This window comes from Atta cephalotes (assembly GCF_000143395.1).
Source record: "Atta cephalotes unplaced genomic scaffold scaffold00005, whole genome shotgun sequence".
Lineage (NCBI taxonomy): Eukaryota > Metazoa > Arthropoda > Insecta > Hymenoptera > Formicidae > Atta > Atta cephalotes.
Genome location: NW_012130069.1, coordinates 2,919,519 through 2,941,213, shown reverse-complemented (window position 1 = coordinate 2,941,213; position 21,695 = coordinate 2,919,519). Strand labels below are relative to the sequence as shown.

The 21,695-nt window shown below is 31.5% G+C and overlaps 5 protein-coding genes and 1 pseudogene across 5 annotated transcripts; all 6 read left to right on the top strand.

Annotated features, from left to right (window-relative positions):
• Window positions 1-1,846: 1,846 nt before the first annotated feature.
• On the top strand, window positions 1,847-3,484 carry LOC105626307 (annotated as a pseudogene).
• A 776-nt stretch (window positions 3,485-4,260) lies between these two features.
• Window positions 4,261-7,110, top strand: LOC105626564 (odorant receptor 4-like). The gene is given in 6 exon segments (XM_012207862.1): window positions 4,261-5,045; window positions 5,496-5,595; window positions 5,756-5,866; window positions 5,956-6,111; window positions 6,906-7,045; window positions 7,047-7,110. Coding segments are annotated over 6 exon segments (1,356 nt in total).
• A 2,460-nt stretch (window positions 7,111-9,570) lies between these two features.
• LOC105626306 (odorant receptor 22c-like) lies at window positions 9,571-11,523 on the top strand. Its single transcript, XM_012207608.1, has 5 exons — window positions 9,571-10,286; window positions 10,527-10,626; window positions 10,864-10,974; window positions 11,103-11,258; window positions 11,470-11,523. The coding sequence occupies exons 1-5, from the start codon at window positions 9,571-9,573 to the stop codon at window positions 11,521-11,523; spliced, it is 1,137 nt and encodes a 378-aa protein (XP_012062998.1).
• An 835-nt stretch (window positions 11,524-12,358) lies between these two features.
• LOC105626563 (odorant receptor 63a-like) lies at window positions 12,359-14,361 on the top strand. The gene is made up of 5 exons (XM_012207861.1): window positions 12,359-13,161; window positions 13,505-13,604; window positions 13,736-13,846; window positions 14,077-14,232; window positions 14,308-14,361. The coding sequence occupies exons 1-5, from the start codon at window positions 12,359-12,361 to the stop codon at window positions 14,359-14,361; spliced, it is 1,224 nt and encodes a 407-aa protein (XP_012063251.1).
• Window positions 14,362-16,633: 2,272 nt separating this feature from the next.
• Window positions 16,634-18,891, top strand: LOC105626305 (odorant receptor 47a-like). Its single transcript, XM_012207607.1, has 5 exons — window positions 16,634-16,884; window positions 17,052-17,151; window positions 17,269-17,379; window positions 18,611-18,766; window positions 18,838-18,891. Exons 1-5 carry the CDS (start codon window positions 16,634-16,636, stop codon window positions 18,889-18,891), a joined length of 672 nt encoding a protein of 223 aa, XP_012062997.1.
• Window positions 18,892-20,499: 1,608 nt separating this feature from the next.
• Window positions 20,500-21,294, top strand: LOC105626562. Its single transcript, XM_012207860.1, has one exon. It carries the CDS (start codon window positions 20,500-20,502, stop codon window positions 21,292-21,294), a length of 795 nt encoding a protein of 264 aa, XP_012063250.1.
• The last annotated feature ends 401 nt before the right edge of the window (window positions 21,295-21,695 follow it).

Sequence of the window (21,695 nt, the reverse complement as noted above, 5' to 3'; positions counted from 1 at the left end):
TTGTTATTCGAAATGGATGTATAGCTCATTTTGAAACTTTCCGGTCCGCTGAGTTTTATCTAATAGCCATTGTTAAATTCTCACTAATTTTCTACAAGAATGATATCCGCAGTGGTATATTTGGCATTCTAATGATCGGATCGTCATGATCAGGAACCAAGTTCGGTCGCGCTGAATCGATCTGAGCATTCTTCATATGCCGTGTTTTACCATCTTGCTTTGCTTTTTCGTAAAGGTAAGATTACAGAGAGTGATGGAAATCTGACGTATCGGCCTCTAGTGTAATCAGTCGCCAGTGTAATAGTCGACGCGCGACATAATCCTATCAGTGACATTCTCTTTTGGATTCATTGCCTGTCAAGTTCCACAGCACATTACTGCTGATGCATGCAGTTTAGCTGCCGTGTTCGCGATGCATGCCTATGGCCGTCTGGAAGTCATAATACAATGGATCGAACATTTAATTGACGTTCGGGAAGATTTTTGCGATAACGTGACTGACAGATTGGCAATGAATGTATAGTAGATAAAGATGCAAAAGTAAGTTTTATTTATCTCATATCATTCACAATTTTATATCTGTATTTATTTTATATTCTTTTTATTTGTACCAAGATGACCATCTATTAAATGAAACACATTCGTTAAATAGAATAAAATAATTAACAATATGTATATTGGCTTGGTACTGTCTTCCGAATGCGATAGCACGAGCATTGATATTAATTATAGCTACGTTGATTGTCCCATCTAAAAGCCGATCTTCGATCTGTCCATCAGAACTTTCACTGATGTAAGTAACAGGTTTAAGTTGTAAAAAATGATGAATGAAAATATGTACTATATTTCAGGTTGTTAATACGGCTGCGAAATATTTTAATTTTATTCGAAAAATGATTGAGTAACCTTTTAAAAAATGTTCGATTATATTTTTTTGCAGATGTAGAGACATATATAACATTCATGTAATAGAAATATTAATTGTTAGTAGAAATATTAATATAAAGATAAAAGTATAAAATTGAAAAATTACATTATACAAATTTTCTCTTATTCTTAATATGTTATTTTGCGAAATATAGATTTCGATTCAAATATACTTCGCTCATACAATAATGTATATCATTACGTATACATTTATTATTTTAACTTCCTGTTTGAGTTAGAAATCACTTAAATAATTGTATAAAACTATTACAAAATTTTTATTTAATTATCTTATTGTTCATTTATAAAAAAGAACAAATAATGCAATAGTGAGTTAAACAATATACCAGACATTTCTTTCAATTTCTATTTTATCTTCTTTATTACTTATTAATAAACTATTTGACGTCTATAATTTATTAAAAAGAGAAATTAGCATTAATGATTTAATATGATTTAATATGATTAGTATTAATATGATCTTTCACAACGTATTTTTATAATCACTTATAATTGTTATTTGAACTCTTACTTTGTTTCTTCTCCTTCTATGACAAAATATTTTATTGAACACGAAATGATGAATGTACCGTTAAAAGATCAATAGAACATCTGTCATTTTTCTTTGTGTGTTCGCTATTTTTTTCTCGATATTTTCTCGTGTGCCTTCTGAAGTCACTAGATTTCCCTTCATGATAAATGCTTCCTCGAACGTCCCCAACAATAACTTTTACAACTTTTCCGTGATTTACAAGAGGGAAAGAAGATTGTGGGTAACAATCGCTGTACCTGTCAGTCCCTCACTTCTTCCGCTCTCATCGAAGACACAGGCGCATCGCCATTTACATTTTTCACTTCATGACGGTACGTCCGATCAGTTCTTCGTCGACAATGTCAAGATCAAGTAGATTCTCAAGTTATGAACGTAAATATTCTTCATCATGATAATGTCAGACGCACTGTGAGTGTTACGCGTGATGTCCTAAACCTGATCGGCTTATGGCCATTGCTTGGCAATTCGTCTACTGGTAGAATTATCCAGACAAAGATGCTTAGGATTCTGTTTCAGGCTCTACTCTATTTCATTTTTGTGCCGGGCGTTTTGTTAAGATGTTCCTCAAGGAATCAAATGCGCATCGGCGTATCAAGATGATTGGTTCTATGTGCAACTGCTTCATGGCGGTACTAAAACATACATTGTTGATTTATCGAAGTGATCGAATCAAAGATTACATCGAGCACATCGAGAAAGATTGGAGAAAAGAGAGGTCGATAAGAGACCACAGAATTATGATAAGCAATTCGAAAATCGGACGCAGCTTTGCGATCCTCTGCGTAGCCTTCGTATATGGCAGCGGATTTTCGTATCGCACAATCGTGCCATTATCTCGCGGAATCATCATCACGCCGCAAAATGTGACAATCAGACCGATGGGATTTGATGGTTATTATGTATACGTCGATCCACAGAAGACGCCAGCTTACGAGATTATCTTTTCAATCCAGTTTCTCTCCGGGTTTGTGCAATACTCGGCAACCAGCGGAGCCTATAGCTTAGCGGCTCTTCCGGTGTTGCATGTCTGTGATCAATTAAAAATTCTCATCACTAAAATGGAGGATATCACGCAAGCTAAGTTCTCTGATAAATATGCCAGGGGGAAATTGGCTGCTGTCGTCAGACAGCATATTCAAATAAAGAGATAACGTTATTATACCAATGATATTGTGTGCGAGAAAATTTCATAATTACTATATATTTTATAAATATAAAAAAAAAATTACTAAGAATAAGATATTATTATTAATGCAATCTAGTTTTTTAAGCAAAGTAGAAGAAATTTTGCAATATATATGTTTGGTGGAAGTAGTCGGGCACATTCATCTTGTTTCTTCTTGGATATTATATAATAGTGGTATAAGAAACAATTATAAGTTTAATTATAACTAAAATATATATATATTTTTTACATTAAGTAAAATAATTTTATTATGATTTTTATATTATTAATATAACTTAAATATATTTTTATATTAAAAGAAGTTAATAGAAACTATTATTTATATTCGTTTTACAGGAGAGGGAAAATAATGATGCAGTATCTATGCTAACATATACTACACTTCTTTTAACATTTATTTTTAATATCTTCATACCATGTTTCATCAGTGAGCTTCTCACAGATCAGATATTGATCGATGGTTATTAATTTATCAGATTGGTGTAAGGTTCAATGATATCTATTATGTTATTGCATTATAGAGCACAAAGATCACTTTTTGTACACTCGACTGGTATCGAATTCCACACAAAACTGCTCGCGGTCTTGTTTTGATAATCACGATGTCTAGCATTCCCATTAAAATTACTGCGTGAAAATTTATGGATCTATCTCTAAATAGTTTCGGTGCTGTAAGTGCAATTCAAATATTTTCTTAAATTGCTTTGATTTTCTAATTATTGTAAACTGTAAATCGTTGAAAATATAATTACATATTTTTTTAGATTATGCGAACATTCGTGGCATATCTAAATATATTACGCACAACCAATATGTAAAACAGCAGTTCATTAGATAAAAGAATTAAGTTTTATATGTAAAAAAAATTAGGTTTGAAATCTACAGATTTCAGTTAAATGTAAATAGCATCATTAGTATCATAAATTAACGCAAGCATGAATTTTCTGAATCTATTGTCATTATATTTCTCTGAAAGCGGAAGATATAATCTTTATACATTTACATATATACACTTTTGTATTTATATTTATTTATTACATTGCGTTTACAACTTATAAAACATACTTTTATATCAATGGATTCTATACTGTGAAGGTAATGTACGTATACAATAGTATTACAATATTTTTTTGTACTTACATGAGGTTCTGTGAACGTACACAGTAACATGCAGCACATAAAACGACACTTGACCTTACTCTTTCACATTCGTAAACTTAAATTTTACAATGTCATGCGTCATATGGCGAATCTTCTCTTTACCCGTCAATATTGTGTTTATTCGATAATTTCGTCAACCTCTTTCGTGTAACCCCGTCATTATGCGCAGACGTTTACACGCAAGCGCGTTTTACACTTTCTGCTCTTACCATAGAAAGGGAGACTACCTATCAACACAACTGTTCAGTTATGTTATAACGTTTAGTCTCGCCTAACCATCTGTTACTTGTAAACCCTGAAACGCTACATTAACGGATATTCTTAAATTCTGAAAAGTAATAATATAAACTCAAAATTTGCGGTCGAGAAATCAATTATGGGAAATTAATGTGATATTAATGTGAAAAAAAAGAAGTATTGAGTGAAGCTAATAATGAAAAACTCATTAACGACGAGCAAATACGATAACGATTTCAATTACGCCGTACAAGTTACTCGCATTATTCTGCGATTAATCGGTGCATGGCCGAATCCTAATTCCAGCATGGAAAGAATTGCGACCCGTTTTCAAAACGTCATTTGCCATTTTTTATTCGGGTTCATCATTATGCCAAGTCTTCTACGAGTATTTCTAAAGGAACACGAATTCAAACGTAGAATCAGACTGCTTGCGCCGATTGTGAACTGTTCGATGGGTTGGATGAAATATTTCCTGATCCTAAACCACGCAAAGGAAATTCAATCTTGCCTGAATCGGGCGCATCAGGATTGGAGCAATACAGTTGATGGAAGCGATCGGAAAGCGATGCTGTCTACAGCGAGAGTAGGCCGAAAGTTTGCAATTTTTTCTGCCATCTTCATGTATACCGGCGGAGTAGGTTATCGAATACTCATACCACTTTCGAAGGGTCGTATGCTCACACCAGAGAACATCACGGTGAGAGCGTTGGCATTGCCAAGTTACTTCATTAAGTTCGATGGACAAGTGTCACCAGCATACGAGATCGTCTTTACTCTGCAAGCTTTCGCGGGAGTACTTACCTATTCAACAGGAATCGGTGCGGCCGGCTTGGCCGCATTTTTCATCATGCATGTTTGTGGGCAGTTAAGCATTATAATGGGCAAACTGCAGAATCTCAACAACATATCGAATTCTAACGATCAAGCTGTCGCGATGTTGTTGGCTGATATCGTACAGCATCAAATAAAAGTGAAAAGGTGAGTCTACAAAAATGTGAAAAATATTTGAAAAGAGTAAGTGTTATCTAAATGCCTTATTTTGTTAAATAAATAATTATTTTGTTAAACAAATTATAGTTGATGTAGATAATCAAATTAGCTTATATTATTGTGTTGTATTATTTTTTTCATACTTTTATATTAGAAAAAGAAATATCAAGATATTTAATTTAAAATTATAAAAACTAAATTAATACATTGTAATTATTTCTGTTTTTAAACAAACATTAAACTATGATTTTATTTAAGTATTAATTGATTAAATCATGATTTTATTTAAGTATTAATATTTTAATATATTAAATATATTAAATTATTTATTAAATATATTTTATTACAGTGTAATATTTTAAATACAAAATTGAATAAATTGTTAAATAGACATTCATAAATAAAAAATTATTAAACAGACAAATCGTTCATTTACAGTTTTCTAACACAAGTAGAGGCAACTATGCGATATGTATGGTTAGTGGAAATAATGGGCTCTAGTTTACTCTTATGCCTTTCAGGGTATTATATTATTATGGTAATAACGACAAACTTTTTCTGAAAAGAATTTTTATTTATGTATAATAATTTGACAATTAATTTTTATATGAAAATTAAAAACTGATAATATTTAAATCATAAGTTCAAAAGAATTAAAAATAAATTATTTCATAAACTTGCAATTGTTAATCTCATAGGAATGGCAGAATAATGATTCAACAGCTATGTTAACTAACTCTGTGATGCTTACATCTTTCATCTTTTCCATTTTTACCTACTGTTATGTAGGTCAACGATTAACAGATCAGGTAGCAAGTGTTCATATTTATTTGCTGTGAGTTAGACATTGTTTTCATAAACATTCTTTATAAAATATACATTTATTTAATTATAACAGAGCATCAAGGTTGGATTAATGACGTCCACGACAAAGTGGTATCATTTTCAGTACAAAAGAGCCCGTTCTTTAATACTGATAATGGCAGTTTCCAATATTCCGGCAAAAATTTCGGCAGGCAGAATGATAGACATATCTCTACCTACTTTCAGTAACGTAAGTATGGAAGCTTATTTAATTTTATTTTCAAGCAGTGAATTGTGTGCCTGTTCCATTATTTCACAGATCATTAGAACATCGATGGCGTATTTTAATATGCTCCTAAAATTTGCGTAATTTTGATGAAATAATTATCACAATAGTACCGTACTCCATATTAATCTGTAATTAACGCTACCTTTGAAACCAATATCAAGATGAAGGATCAATCGTTTTATTGTAATTTTATACTTATAACTTTCGTAAAAAATCATACAAGACAACTTTTCGACATATTTTACATTCACTTAAGATTTCTAATTTTTTAATTAACTTTTATTAACAAAACTATACATATGGTTTCTAATTTTGAAAATCAAGTACTTCAAAATGTTAAACTTAACTTAATTAATAATTCGCGTAATCCCATTGATTCAATATATCCCTCGATCTATGACCCATGACTTGACACAAGGTAGACATTTATACTTTTGCTAAAGACCGTCTCGTATGAATCGATACTATTCCATAATTATCTTCTGTCGACAAAAAATTGCGCGCACGCAATCGTTCTTTCCAAACTTTAACTGCGCCATGACAGAACTACTGTGCTAACGGCGGTAATTCTCGCAGACACGAGAACGTGCATAATACAAATCAAGTTTTGTTGTACTTTCGTCTGTTAGTTGTGATTGTATATCCGTTTCATAAACAACGTAAGAAGAAGAAGAAGAAGAATGGATTTTCTTTGGTTCATCCATATGCTCTTATCGAACTGATTTACAGAATTTTAATTACGAAGATGATATTAGATACAGCGTGCATTTGCACAAATTGATAATAGGTGTGATCAATGTGTGGCCGAATGTGAATAAATCCGGAAAATGGACGAGACTTGTCAGAGGGCCCCGATTACGAGATCGTATTTTCGACGCATTTGGCAACTAGCATCATATACACATCATATCAACCAGCTTTTGCGGCATCACGGCGTTATTCATCATGGTTGGAGGATAATTCAAAATGTTGATCGTCTGGCTGGAAAACTTATATATGAAAACCAATGATCGAAACGCGCCATTGCTCTAAAATTGACAGTGATTGTCGTGCATTACACAAGAATACTTAAATAAATAGCTAAATTATTTATTATTCTTTCATTTCTAAATTTCTTTTTAGATTTACAATTTGTCTCGAAATATGAAAATTTTACATTGAAATACTATGAATTTTGTTTGTGTGCTTTTTGGAATCAACTCTCTGTTTATTGCAAATTAAATATAAAAAACTCTGACTAAATTTAATCCTTGAATTATTTGGTAGCCTTATACAGTTAAAGATTTTTATTAAATACTTTAAACTTAAGAAGTCTAATATACATTTTCACATCAGACATGAGAAATATATTGTTTCAAAGTTGTTGAAAAAACTTTAATACTTGAATAGTCTTTTAGGATATTACATGGTAATGATACGCAATAGCAGTGCATTTGCATTTTACACCTTATATTTATCTTCAATAGAATATACAAATCTTTCGTGCTCATTGCTTTTAGTTTTTAAATAATAATGTGTGCAGTTAAATATTAATATATTTTTTAAGAAGAATCGAATGATACACTATTTTCTGTAATATATTGCTTAATGTTTGTATCTTTTACCCGTCAATATTTTGATATTATGTTATTGGGAAATTTTTAATTAGTCGCATAGAGTACATGATAAAAATATGGAGGTATAAAAATTATTACTAATCGGAAAAGTACATAAAAATGAAATATAGTATTATGAAAAGTAAATAAATAACATGCTTAAAAGAATAATATACTTAAGGGAAATAAAATTTTAGTAACAGAATACTATACATGTTAATACTATACATGTACTTGTTGCACTTCCTATAATAAGGGAATGAAGTAAGTATATTTGCTACATAGTCGTTGATATTACTTACCCAGTAAAGAAGTTTGTTATCCTAATAATCTCCATGGCCAGATACTCTACGAAACTCACGGCGGGTAAAGTGATCGATCTTTGTTTCACCAGCTCCCTCGCTGTAAGCAATTTCTTGTCCACATATTATACACCTACACTACAACAATAACAAAGAAAAATTTCTACAAGAATAACATATTTAAATACATCATGTCAGAATTATTTCTCGAGTAAATTAAATATTTTATATTTAAATATAATTTTTAAAAATATTATTTTATTGATGAATATCATTCCTTGACAATGATTTCTTTTTATAAACTTTTATTTGTATAAACGCTTGTGCAAATAACTTTCATTAATTTTCAGGTTATTAGAACAGCAATGACATATTTAAATTTGCTGCGGACACTTGCTCTGTATTTGAATGGATACATTATATACAAAAGAACTTGTCACACTTTGCTGAATAAGTTTTTGTAATCTTTTTCGAAAACTCAAAAATTGTCTCCGTAGATTCAATTTCATATTTAATCTTCAGATTTTTTACTATCCGAAATCTGATATTTCTTTTCTCATATATATAAAATATAACTTAAATTTCAACTATTAATAAAATTATTAATAAGATATATAAATCGTATATGTACATATAACAGTATACAGAATAATATTTATATTAATTATATTAATTTTAAACCATCAAACAGTATACAGAATAATATTTATATTAATTATATTAATTTTAAAATCGTTTAGGATTGCCGCAAACAAAATTCTGTAACAGTATCCGTAAACTTAAACCGATGAGCCAATCAGCATATTGCTTTAGATTTATGTAATTTAACATAAACAGAAATAACAACAAACTTATCTATAAAATAAATATCAATCGATTAAAATTTGTCTTACGGATAAGTTTACTGCTATTTTTGTTAGATTACGTAGATCTAAGGTTTGATTGACTCATCGGCTTAAGATTAACTTATGATTATTGTTACAGAAATTTTGTCTGCCATTAGAATCCGCGCTTAGAATCTGTATAGCGAACTTCAAAGTACAGTTCATTCTTTTTCTGCGGAATATATTTTTTCTTTGCCATATTGCAAAGATCAAATCGTTAACTTGCGCATGACGTTTTTTCTATCTCCGCGATTTTCTAAAACGGGTTTAGTCTATATATAAGAGACATTGTACTGTCTCCCTCATAATGTCTACTAACATGACAGCTATTATAAAATGCACCTTTCAGGAAATGGTTCTTGAAGCACCACGTACTCTTTTCAGATAATCGCGCAAAGTTTTCGCTTGTAAAATCTCTGCGTAAATCCCTTTTTTCTTCCATGGATATACAAAGTGACGCAAGCGCAAATCATGTCGATGACGAGCTTGAAGCTTTACTACTGTCAGTACATTTCAATCACTCGAACTGCGACAATGGAGAGTTTACCTCGATATCGTGTTGTTCACAACAAGTCTGGACTATACAATAAGAATTATAAGAATGATCTTCGAATTAATTTGCAACTAAATGTCTGGATCATGAAAATCATCGGCACGTGGCCACTGACACACTCCTCGATTGAGATGTTGTGGTATAGGGTGCTGAATGTAATCTGCTACATATTGCTGGCTTTACTCCTAATTCCCAGTGGCGTATACATCGTCCTGGAGATCAAGGATTTCTACAATCAATTGAAGCTTGGTAGCGCTCTTACATTCTTTTTCATGGCCGTATTGAAATACTGCGCTTTGCTTTTGCGCGAGAATGACATTCGCAAATGTGTTGATTATATTAAGAGTGATTGGAGAAATGTGAGATATATGGATGAAAGAAGAATCATGCTGCAGAACGCAAACTTTGGCCGTCGACTAATTGTCATCTGCAGTGTCCTCATGTACGGCGGTGTCACGTTCTATTTCGTGGCGGTCCCACTGACTCGCGCGAAGATCAAAGAGGAGGATACCAATCTCACTTATCGCAGGCTGGTGTTCCCAGTGCCCAGTGTGATTGTCGATGCTCGTCGTAGTCCGGTTAATGAGATTTTTTATTTCATCCAGTTATTTGCCGGCTTTATCGCCCACAACATCACGGTGGCCGCGTGTAGCTTGGCAGCTCTCCTCGCAATGCATGCATGTGGACAGCTACAGGTGCTCATGTCCTGGATAAATCATTTAGTTGATGGTCGGGAAGGCGTCAACGACACCACGAACGAGAGATTAGCTAAAATAATACAATTACACATGCGTATCTTGAAGTAAGTATGAACTTCGGACGTATTGAAATATTGCGTATGCATTGTTTGTCAAAAGTTCAGATATCCGAAATTAAATTATGCCAACAATTAAATAATGTACTATGCATAAACAAAATATACGTATGTGTATATATATATATATATAAAATAAGATTAGCCATAAAATATACAATTATAAATTTTATAAGAAATGCAGTTACTCTCTCTCTTCTCTGTCTCTCTTGTTCCACGCGTTTTTAGCTTCATATCTCTAACCGAGGAATTATTGCATGAGATTTCTTTGGTGGAAGTTGTGGGCTGTACGTTAAATATATGTTTTCTTGGATATTATTGCATGATGGTATATATCTAATTTAATAAAATAAGCTTAATTTAATGTAATATAATGATTCATAATATATGCTAAATGATTTATAATATAAAAAATTTATAAATTCTTATATTGTTAAAGTAATAATATAGCAAATATATCGATATCAATTAATAATGTATGTATCAAAAAATTATTATTTTTCTTAAAAATTTTTTTATCTTTAAAAGTTTTTTATTTATCAGTCATAAATATTATATATTATAGGAATGGGATTTTAAGAAACCTGTGAGCGGCTTAACATATTTGATTCTCCTCACTTCGCTTACGTTCAACATATTCATATTTTGTTACATAGGCGAACTTATAACGGAACAGGTACATCCAATATTTTTCGAAACAATGTTACACAATGCAAGTCCTTCGAACGGCGGATATAATAACATCAAACAATTTAAAAAACATTACACATTATATCATCATCTATAGCAGAAATCTTATAATAGATTATAAAAGTACGTGAAAGCTCGTACATGATTGACTGGTACCGACTTCCGGAAAGAAAGAGCCTTGCTGTCATTTTAATAATCTGTATGTCCAATGCAACTACTAGGCTCACTGCTGGAAATATGATAGAATTATCCATCAGCAGCTTCGGTGACGTACGTATTATCCAGATATAAATATTATAAAGAAGTAATCTGAATTTTAAATATTGTATATTTATGTTCTATAAAATTACAATTCAATTTTTTATCGAAAAGATATATAATGAAATTAAAAATTCGATGCATTTTACGATTTAGAAATATATTTTTTTAAATTTAATCGCAAAAATTGTAACAATGCATCTCATTATCTTAAAAATTATAGGTTATCAAATCATCTGTCGCTTATTTGAACATGCTACGAACGTTTACTACTTGAGAAAGTACAATTTGCATTATAGTAGTTCTCATTTAATGACATTAAATCCTACACAAAAAAGCAGTAAACTTCGAATATATTTATTCAACAAATCTTGCGCTGCAAATAAGGGTCAAAGTAATATTGCACAGTTTTATTAAGATACTATTTGGAAAATTTTTTCATATTTGAATAGTATCATTAGATACGTGCAGCTTTATTTTATTATGCATAATAAATAAACGATGCTTCAATACAAAGAAATAAACTAAAATTCTTTCTTCTTAATATGTTTTCATAAAAATATACATATTTGAAAAATTTCGTTCAAATGATGTTAAAATATATCTATTTATTAATAAAGTAATGTGTACAATCTTAAGAGCACGTCATAAAATAAAACGAAGCATTTCGTTCATTAAGATATATATTATAATATTTTTAATTCCATGTGATTATGTATAAGCATTATGTAATATATGTATATTAAATGCTAAATCATATTCATCCTCGTTAATATCAAATAATATCTTACGTAAGAGAAAAACAGTTGCGATTCTCTCCAATAAATCGCGGAAAATCTATCCGCGGAAAATCTGAAGAATGTAAATTTTTCCTTAATTCTTAATTCATGAACAGACAAAGGCAATATCACATGAGGAATCCTTGATCCCCCTTACGGAAAGAATAGAATCTGTAAAGTTTACCCTTCTGTGTTCTGTTCTTTTCCTATAAGAGAAATTGTACGGAACGGCGCAGACGCGACGCTTGACTTTCTTTGCTCAAATCTCTCGCGCAATCCTCTCAGTTATCATCGAGCTCTCGTCATTTCAATCGCATTAGGAAGCTTTCCATAATGGAAAGAACAAATTCTATCGCAACAGTCCATGATAACGAAAAAAATATGCAGTTAAGCATCCAGCTGAATCGTTGGATACTGAAGCCGATCGGTGTCTGGCCGAAATTAACCGAAATTTCACGTATGGAAAGATACGCATATGGACTGGTGAATGTCATTTGCACTAGTCTAATAGGCTTCCTCTTCATACCCTCCGCAATTTTCATGTTACTTGAAATGGATGATGTATATCTCATTTTGAAACTTTCCGGTCCGTTGAGTTTTTGCCTAATGGCCGTTATTAAATACTCCTCGCTTATTTTTCGCGAAAATGACATCCGCAGTGGTATTAGGCATATTGAAAGCGACTGGATAAACACTCGGCATTCTAATGATCGGATCATCATGATCAGGAACGCCAAGTTCGGTCGGCGCCTTGTGTCGATCTGCGCATTTTTCATGTATGGCGGTGCCGTGTTTTACTATCTTGCTCTGCCTTTTAGTAAAGGCAAGATTACGGAGAATGATGGAAACCTGACGTATCGGCCTCTGGTGTATCCAGTCGCCAGTGTGATCCTCGACGCGCGACATAGTCCCATCAGTGAGATTCTCTTTTGGATTCAGTGCCTGTCGGGTTTCATAGCACACTCCATTACTGCCGGTGCATGCAGTTTAGCCGCCGTGTTCGCGATGCATGCCTATGGCCGTCTGGAAGTCTTAATACAATGGCTTGAACATTTAGTGGACGGTCGAGAAGATTTTTGCAATAACGTGGATGAGAGATTGGCAATGATTGTACAGCAGCACGTTCGAATCTTACAGTAAGTTACTCTCTGACATGAATCGTCGGTGTTTCTTAAAATTCTCATTAAAGTGTCAGTAAAAATAAATTAAAGCGCTCTTCACACATATGTAAAACGTTCCAATTAATTTCTAATTATTTACGAAATCGCGTCTCATGTGTTTGTCCAGTTGATACTATCTAAAGGTAATATAATATCAATGTTATAATTTTAATCTCAATAATATAAATGTAATATAATGTAACATAAATGATAGAGTGCAAAATTATATAATATTGGTGTTATGTTATGTTACTTTTGTGTTACTTTTGATATCGATTGGATATATTTTATGCAATAATATATACATTATTTTTTCCAGTTTTATATCGCTAACCGACAAAGTATTGCGTGAAATATCTATCGTGGAAATTGTAGGATGTACGTTAAATATGTGTTTTCTTGGATATTATTCTCTTACGGTATGCATATTGTACAAGAAGTACGTATCAAAGCGCATCGCTATGTCAAAGATCAAAGTGTATTTACAATATATACATTCTCGACAATACGTACAGTGTATATGTCGAATATAGAAATTTTCACGTTCCAGGAATGGGAAACAAAAGAGACTACAAGTTACATAACATACATTGTTCTGCTTATATCTCTTACGTTCAATATTTTTATTTTTTGTTATATCGGTGAACTTGTTGCCGAAAAGGTAAAGTCTTTATAATTAAAGTATTTGCCTGCGCATATATGATAAATTTAATGACAAACTTTATAGTGAAGTGCACTTTTATGGTTGATTTTTATAATTGCTGCATTATAATTTTAATATAATAATGAAATTTGTAAAATTTAGAATTTATTCAAAATTAATTCTTTCTGTGTATTTATATCGTATATAAAAAAATAGAAAAATAATCTTGAAAAATAATCTGTAAACAGTGCAAGAAAATCGGCGAAGTATCATATATGATCGATTGGCATCGTCTATCAAAAAAAAAGGGTCTTGCGCTCGTATTGATAATCGCTATGTCCAATTCATCGATTAAACTTACCGCTGGAAATCTCTTTGAATTATCTCTGAGTACTTTTGGTGATGTGAGTAACGCAATATCAATATCTATCAGTATTTATCGAGAAATATGATTTATATATCATTTATCCAACCAATAGGTGGTTAAGACATCTGTTGCTTATTTAAACATGCTGCGTACATTAACTGCATAAAGATTATCTGAAATGTAAAAATTATTAACATGATTATATATAACATGATTTATTGCAAATAAAAAATCAATTATTTGATGCAAGTTATTTGATACGTTTTGAGAAGAAAAAAGAAAATGAATGCAATTTTAAAAATAGAAAAAATTGATTAAAATTTACTAAATATTTACTGAAAAGGAGAATAAAATATTTTGTGCATATTTTCCACGGAAAAATTTCTTAACATTTCATATATCATTATTATACGATATAAATTATACAATAAGAAATACTCAGAATAAAATTGCAAAAAATTACTTATTAATTGGCATAAATCTTTTATGAATTACAATAGCAATAAATTTCGAACATATTGAATTATCGCATTTTAATGATCCTTCAAATAAAACGTCAAAATATATAATTTTATATTATTTATTATCTAGTATTATAAGATTTACATGAAACTTCTGATATTTTGAAATGACAAAAAATAAAATAAACATGAATGCATATTTCTTTTTATTGTAAAGAACAAAAAGATTTTTTTTTAAATTACCTAACATTTACATGAACACTTTAGTCGTATAAAGGGTATTATGTAGGTATTCCACTTCACATCATGTTTGCTGAAATATGTCATCAGTGATAATTCCAATGGCGGCTACAATTCAGTTGCGCAAAACATTTACGATCAATACCTTGATGAAGTAAACTGTCTTGGATCTTAGAAGAAATCCAAGAAAATGAATGTCAAGAAGATCATCGAGGAACGAGATTCCCTTCGCTCAATCCAATGATCTAGAAACTAAAGGTGTGTTCGCGTGGAAGTTAGGAAATTTTTGCAAACAATTTTTTAGTTGTTCTTTACATTAAAAATATCTAGAAATATGTACTGTTTGTTTTTATTTCTTATTATTTCAAAATACTGGAAATTCATCGTAAGTATCCTGCATTTCAAGATTGAATATGTATATCTTTTATGTATATGTATGTGTACAGTATTATCAGGTACATACTTTATTACTTGATATATTAATGAATAGATATTTCAATATAAAACAACAAAACAAAATATTTTTAAAATGTCTTCATAATATATTTTACAATGATTATATATATAAATATATACCTATATACAAACGTATTAAATAAAATAAAAATATGTTTAAATATGTTACTTAAATTTTAAATAATATATTTGAACTTAATTCTATTTTATTTGACATTAAACAATTTTTCTAATTGTTTTTCTTAAGATAAAGTATTTTCTTTAGTTAAAAATATTTTACAATAATATTTGTATTTCTATAATATTTGTATTTCTATAAAATTGTATTTCTATATATATTCATGTATAAGCATTATAGGCAAAATCGTATTCGTGCATATATATAATATCTCATGCAAGAAAAAAGCGCTTGCGATCTGCTCCGATAAATTGCGGAAAAAATCTCTGCAAAGTATGTAAATCTTTCTGTTCATAATTCAGGAACAGACAGGTGCAGTGTCACATGAGCAAACCTTGATTCCCCTTTGCGGAAATTGAGAATTGCATCTAGAAAGTTTATTCTTCACTTGTATTACTCTATTACTTGATCCCTCTCCTAGAAAGAAAGTTACACGCAACAGCGCAGTCGCATTTTGACTTTCCACACACGAGTTCTTGCACAATTCTATTGTAACCTTCTACAGTAACCTTCGAGCTTTCATCACTTCAACTAGGCACAAAACCATTATAATGGAGAAAGCAAATCCAGTGATAGTTGTTAACGATTACAAAAAAGATCTGCGGCTAAGCATTCAGCTGAATCGTTGGATATTGAAACCGCTCGGTGCCTGGCCGAAATCAATCAAGATTTCATTTATAGAGAGATATGCGTATATGCTAGTGAATGTCATTTGCATCAGTCTAATCGGCTTCCTCTTTGTACCCTCCGCAATCTATTTAGTGCTTGAAATGGATGATGCTTATAATATTTTGAAACTCACCGGGCCGCTGAATTTCTGCTTAATGGCCATCATAAAATATTCCTCATTGATCTTCCGCGAAAATGACATCCGTAATGGTATCGAGCACATCGCAAATGACTGGATTAATACTCGATATTCTGATGATCGGATAATCATGATCAAGAGTGCGAAATTCGGTCGACGTCTTGTGACGATTTGTGCAGTTTTTATGTACGGTGGTGCTACTTTCTATTATCTCGCTTTGCCTCTGAGTAACGGCAAGATCACGGCAGACGGCGGAAACTTGACGTATCGACCACTAATGTATCCTGTTTCTAGTATGATAGTCGATGCGCGACGTAGTCCTATCAGTGAGATTTTTTTTTTTGTACAATGCTTGTCGGGTTTCATTGTGCACTCTATCACTACCGGTGCATGCAGTTTAGCAGCCGTGTTCGCGATGCATGCCTACGGCCGCTTAGAAGTCTTAATGCAATGGATCGAACATCTAGTAGATGGACGGGAAGACCTCTGCGATAATGTGGATGAGAGATTGGCAATGATTGTGCAGCAGCACGTTCGAATCTTACAGTAAGTTAGTTTTTGACGGGCATTGTTAGTGCTTCTCTTGCATTCAACATGTATATATATCTCTAAATAGCGCTTCAATTTATTTTTAATTGTTTAGGAGCACTTAACGAAAACATACTTTTCGTATAAAATATTTTCTACGCGATAACGTATCGGTTGTCTTCCAGTTTTATAACGCTGACGGACAAAATGCTGCGTGAAATATCTATGGTGGAAATTTTAGGATGTACATTAAGCATGTGTTTTCTTGGATATTTTGTTATCACGGTATGCATATCGTACAAAAAGTACGTAAAGCACACTACTATTTGAAGCAATACCAGAGACTATTGTTCATGATTAACAACAATGATCTTAAATAAAATTTTTACATTTTTTTTCCAGGAATGGGAGAGAAAAGATATGACAAGTTATGTAACATATGTTGTTTTATATACGTCTCTTACGTTCAATATCTTTATATTATGTTACATTGGTGAGCTTGTTGCCGAAAAGGTAAAGTTCTAAAATCCTAATTTAAAGAGCATCCCTTTGCACCGTTGATAAATTTATTGCAAACCTCACAAGTACGTTTTTACGGTATAGGTATTTTCTCGTAACAATAATCATTGAAGTTAACTATTTAAGAAATACTCATTGTCAGTTTTTGTCCTATAATAAAAGTGCGCGCTGTTGCGTCGTTCTATCTTTATTTTATGTCTAATAAATAATGAGGATAGAATGACATAGTAGCGCTGACAGTGCGCTACCAAACGCGCCCAAATGATCTTATATACACATGAGCTCATAATTTCAGTGTCTAATTTGTACAAACAGAAGAAATAATTCAGCGTTTTACTACCCTAACCAATGTTCACGCATGAACAGTTTTATCAAAATACAGGTTACACGAGAGAGCAACGCACGTTAGTAGCTAGTTTTTCCACCAAGGGTTTAAATCAGATAAGAATATAAGAATCAACTATAGTCGAGCATATCCCTATTGTTCGACTGTAACAGAAGAATGCTCGACTAGGCCAGTGTCACAAAAGATTGAAAGAGATATGCAGAAATGGTGCGTTCCGTATCGAACTATTAACAGGTGCGATATTTTTCGATACGAACGTGAAAATATTTTCTATGAACATAACGGCTACCCTGTGACATCGATAGATGAAGAATACGTTGCATCTGTTTGAGATTATTAGACATTGCCAATAGATACGTAGAAAACTAAGTGTGAAATTCAAAAAATTCTCTAATCGAAATCATAAAATAACGTTCCAAATTTTGATTGCGGTGTCATTTTTCATCAAATAACACCTGTGTACACCACGACACGTACAAGTCGTATCATTTTAAATATAACATGACTGTGTATACTAAACAGTTATACATTTTTATTGAAAAATGTCAATCTAATCTTGACGTTATTTTATAGCTCTTATTAGAGAATCTTTAATTTCACCTGATTGTAAAAATTAGACATTGAAATTACAAGCTAATATGTGTACATTAGATCATTTATTAAAAGTAATAAGTAAGTATTTCTCAAACTCTAAAATTCACAAAGATTGATACTTGTTGGTACTACAAGAAAAATGGCCCATATATTTTTACAATAACAGGAACAGAATTGTAATTATAATAATAAATTTATAAAATATATAATTTATTTGAAAAAGTTATTTTTGACCGCATATAGTTTCATATTTTAAAAAAATAAGAAAAATAATTCCGTAAATAGTGTAAGAAGATTGGCGAGAAATCGTACATGATCGATTGGCATCGTTTGTCAGGAAGAAAAGGTCTTGATCTCATCTTAATGATCGCTGTGTCCAATACGTCAATTAAACTTACCGCTGGAAATCTTTTTGAGTTGTCTCTCAGTACTTTTGGCGACGTGAGTAAATGTCATTGCATATCATATCCTTGTAACTATCATGATTCACACATTCTTCATCCAATTGATAGGTGGTTAAGACATCAGTCGCCTACTTAAATATGTTGCGTACATTAACTACATAAAATTTATTCGAGTGTAAAAATTATTAATATGGTCACTAATAAATGCCAATTAGTTATCAGTTATTGAAAAGAAGAAAAAAAATGAATGTAATTTTAATAAATAGTTAAAAAATTAACAAATACACTAAAATATATTTGTTGAAAGAAATCGAGATTCATCAATAATTATTCGTACATATCATCCTTTAAAATATATTCTGATGCTGCACGTATCATTACGCGATATAAATTACACCAAATGCAATCAGAAATATTGAAATTTAGTATTGTTATGTCGCACTTGTCGTTTGTAATTAAATAAACTTTCGTACCAACAATGGATTAATAAAAAAAATTATTGAATATTATAATATAAAGAATTATAATATAATATAAAGAATTAAATTTCATAAAAAATTAAGCTTGAAATCTATTGACTTTTAAATATAAATAGTATTATTAGTAGTATAAATTAACATAAATTTTCTGAATTCTTTTATATTTCATTTATATTTCTCTGCTAGAAGCAGAATATTTATAATCTTTATATATCTACAAAATATCTATATATGTGTATATATTTTTATATTCATATTACTGTTATGTTACGCTTAACTGTAACTTATTAAATGAATTTTCGTATTAGTGAATATATTAACTTTACTATGAGAGTAATGTATGTGTATAAATCATACCTGTATTATATTTTTAATTACATGACATTCTACACGGAAAGATTTTTGATGACGTATTAAAAGTTTAGCTTGATATAAATCTAGAAAATTTTATTTGACGATCAAAATATTATGTTAAAATCTCAAACATGTTGCACAATGTTATAAAATGTTAGAATATCCTAACAATCAGTTTGAGCGTCCCATATAATTATTTTGATAATCCAACAAAATTATTTTTAGATCTGTATTTAGCCAAATTTTTAGATACTTCAGCAAAACCGATCTTTTTATGTATATTCGCAGCAATATGCAGCACAAATGACACTCGACATTACCCTTTCTGATTCGTGAATTCAAATTTTATAATGTCACGCATTGTACGATTTTTTTTTCCTAATCGATATTGCATTTATTCAACAATGTAACAGATAAAAAATTCGTCGTTCTTTTGTGTAACTCCGTAATTATTCGCACACATTTAATGTATACAAGCGTGCTACATCGTCGCTCTTATCAAAGAAAAAAAGAATATCTATGAACACATACATATACACATATCCAGTTATGTTTAAACTTTTAGTCCCTAACCATCTGTTACTTGTTAATCAACATTTCACGTGATTTTGTTGGTTTAATATAACTGATGATCTACAACTTATAACTTGATACAAGATAGACATTTGTACTTTTGTTGAAGGCCGCTTCGTATGAATCGATCTGATTTCATAATTATCTTCTATCGAAAAAAAATTGCGCGCACGCGACGTTTGTTCCAAACTTTATACTGCGCTGTGACAGAAACTACGGTGACGGAGATGATCCACGCAGACGCGAGAATATGCATAATACAAAACAGTACGTTTCATTGTACTTTCATGTGTCAGTTGCGATCGTACGTTCGCTTCGTAAACAAGTGGAAAGAATAATCGCTTTCCTCCGGCTTATGCATGCAATGACCGAACGGAATTTACGAAATTTCAACTATGAAGATGACATTAGATACACCGTGCAAGTGCACAGACTTATCATGGGACTGATCGGTGTGTGGCCGAATATGGAGAAACCCGGAAAATGGGCGAGACTTCTCAGAGGACTCCTCAGAACTGCGTGCTGCTTCCTATTGTCCTTTAATCTGATACCATGGGTGCTATACATGTTTTTGATTTTGGACACATTTAAGAACCGACTCAGGATGCTTGGAGGATTCTTCTTCTACAGCATGGTTCCTGCCATGTACTTTACACTGATGTTACAGGAGAATCGTATTAAAAAATGTATAAGGCATTTGCAGGAAGACTGGCGGAATGTATGGGACACGAACGATCGTAAAATTATGTTGGACCAAGCCAGAGCCGGACGTTTTGTCATCATCTGCACTTTGTTATTCTTATTCACCAGCGGTTTCACTCATCGTCTGATTAAACCAATACTTCGCGGCACGATCGTAATTGGAAACGTGTCGATCAGACCGCTGGTGCAGGGCAATTACTTCATTTTCTTCGATCCGCAACAGAGTCCTGCTTACGAAATCGTATTTTCAATGCATTTAGTGACTGGCATCGTTATATATATCGTAACAACTAGCGTCTGCGGGATCACCGCATTATTCACCATGCATGCTTGTGGACAACTCAAAATGTTGACCGTTTGGTTGGAAAATACAGCGATCGAAAACCAATGGTCGAAGTGCGTTATTGCTCAAAGATTGGCGGTGATTGTCATGCATCACGTAAGAATACGTAAGTAAGTAACTGCAATTATTATTCATTTTCTGTTAAGTTTATATTTCATTTACAATTTAAATTAAATTAAATTAAAATTTATCTCGAAATGTAAAAATTTTACATTGAAATACTATCAATTTTGTTTCTAGTGCTTGTTGGGATCAATTGTCTCTTTGTTGAATATTAAATTTAGAAAGAATTTATCTAAATTTATTGTTTAAATTATTGTTTAAACTTATACAGTTAATTTTACTTATACATTAATTTTAAAAGTCTTTAACATAGAATGGAACGTTACTATAACATATATTTGAGTAATCTCTCTCTCTCTCCTNTNTNTACTNTCTCTTCTCTCTTCTTACTTACTTACTTACTTACTTACTTACTTACGTTACGTTACGTTACGTTAACGTTAACGTTAACG

What these genes read in the sequence shown, in the direction of transcription:
- LOC105626306 (XM_012207608.1), top strand. Translation starts at nt 9,571, where the DNA reads ATGAAAATCATCGGCACGTGGCCACTGACACACTCCTCGATTGAGATG. An exon ending in TTACACATGCGTATCTTGAA is followed by an intron (nt 10,287 to 10,526) that starts GTAAGTATGAAC and finishes ACGCGTTTTTAG; the next exon opens with CTTCATATCTCTAACCGAGG. An exon ending in TTGGATATTATTGCATGATG is followed by an intron (nt 10,627 to 10,863) that starts GTATATATCTAA and finishes TATATATTATAG; the next exon opens with GAATGGGATTTTAAGAAACC.
- LOC105626563 (XM_012207861.1), top strand. Translation starts at nt 12,359, where the DNA reads ATGGAAAGAACAAATTCTATCGCAACAGTCCATGATAACGAAAAAAAT. An exon ending in TTGGATATTATTCTCTTACG is followed by an intron (nt 13,605 to 13,735) that starts GTATGCATATTG and finishes TTCACGTTCCAG; the next exon opens with GAATGGGAAACAAAAGAGAC. An exon ending in CTCTGAGTACTTTTGGTGAT is followed by an intron (nt 14,233 to 14,307) that starts GTGAGTAACGCA and finishes TCCAACCAATAG; the next exon opens with GTGGTTAAGACATCTGTTGC.
- LOC105626305 (XM_012207607.1), top strand. Translation starts at nt 16,634, where the DNA reads ATGATAGTCGATGCGCGACGTAGTCCTATCAGTGAGATTTTTTTTTTT. An exon ending in CAGCACGTTCGAATCTTACA is followed by an intron (nt 16,885 to 17,051) that starts GTAAGTTAGTTT and finishes GTTGTCTTCCAG; the next exon opens with TTTTATAACGCTGACGGACA. An exon ending in GTGAGCTTGTTGCCGAAAAG is followed by an intron (nt 17,380 to 18,610) that starts GTAAAGTTCTAA and finishes TTCCGTAAATAG; the next exon opens with TGTAAGAAGATTGGCGAGAA.
- LOC105626562 (XM_012207860.1), top strand. Translation starts at nt 20,500, where the DNA reads ATGACCGAACGGAATTTACGAAATTTCAACTATGAAGATGACATTAGA.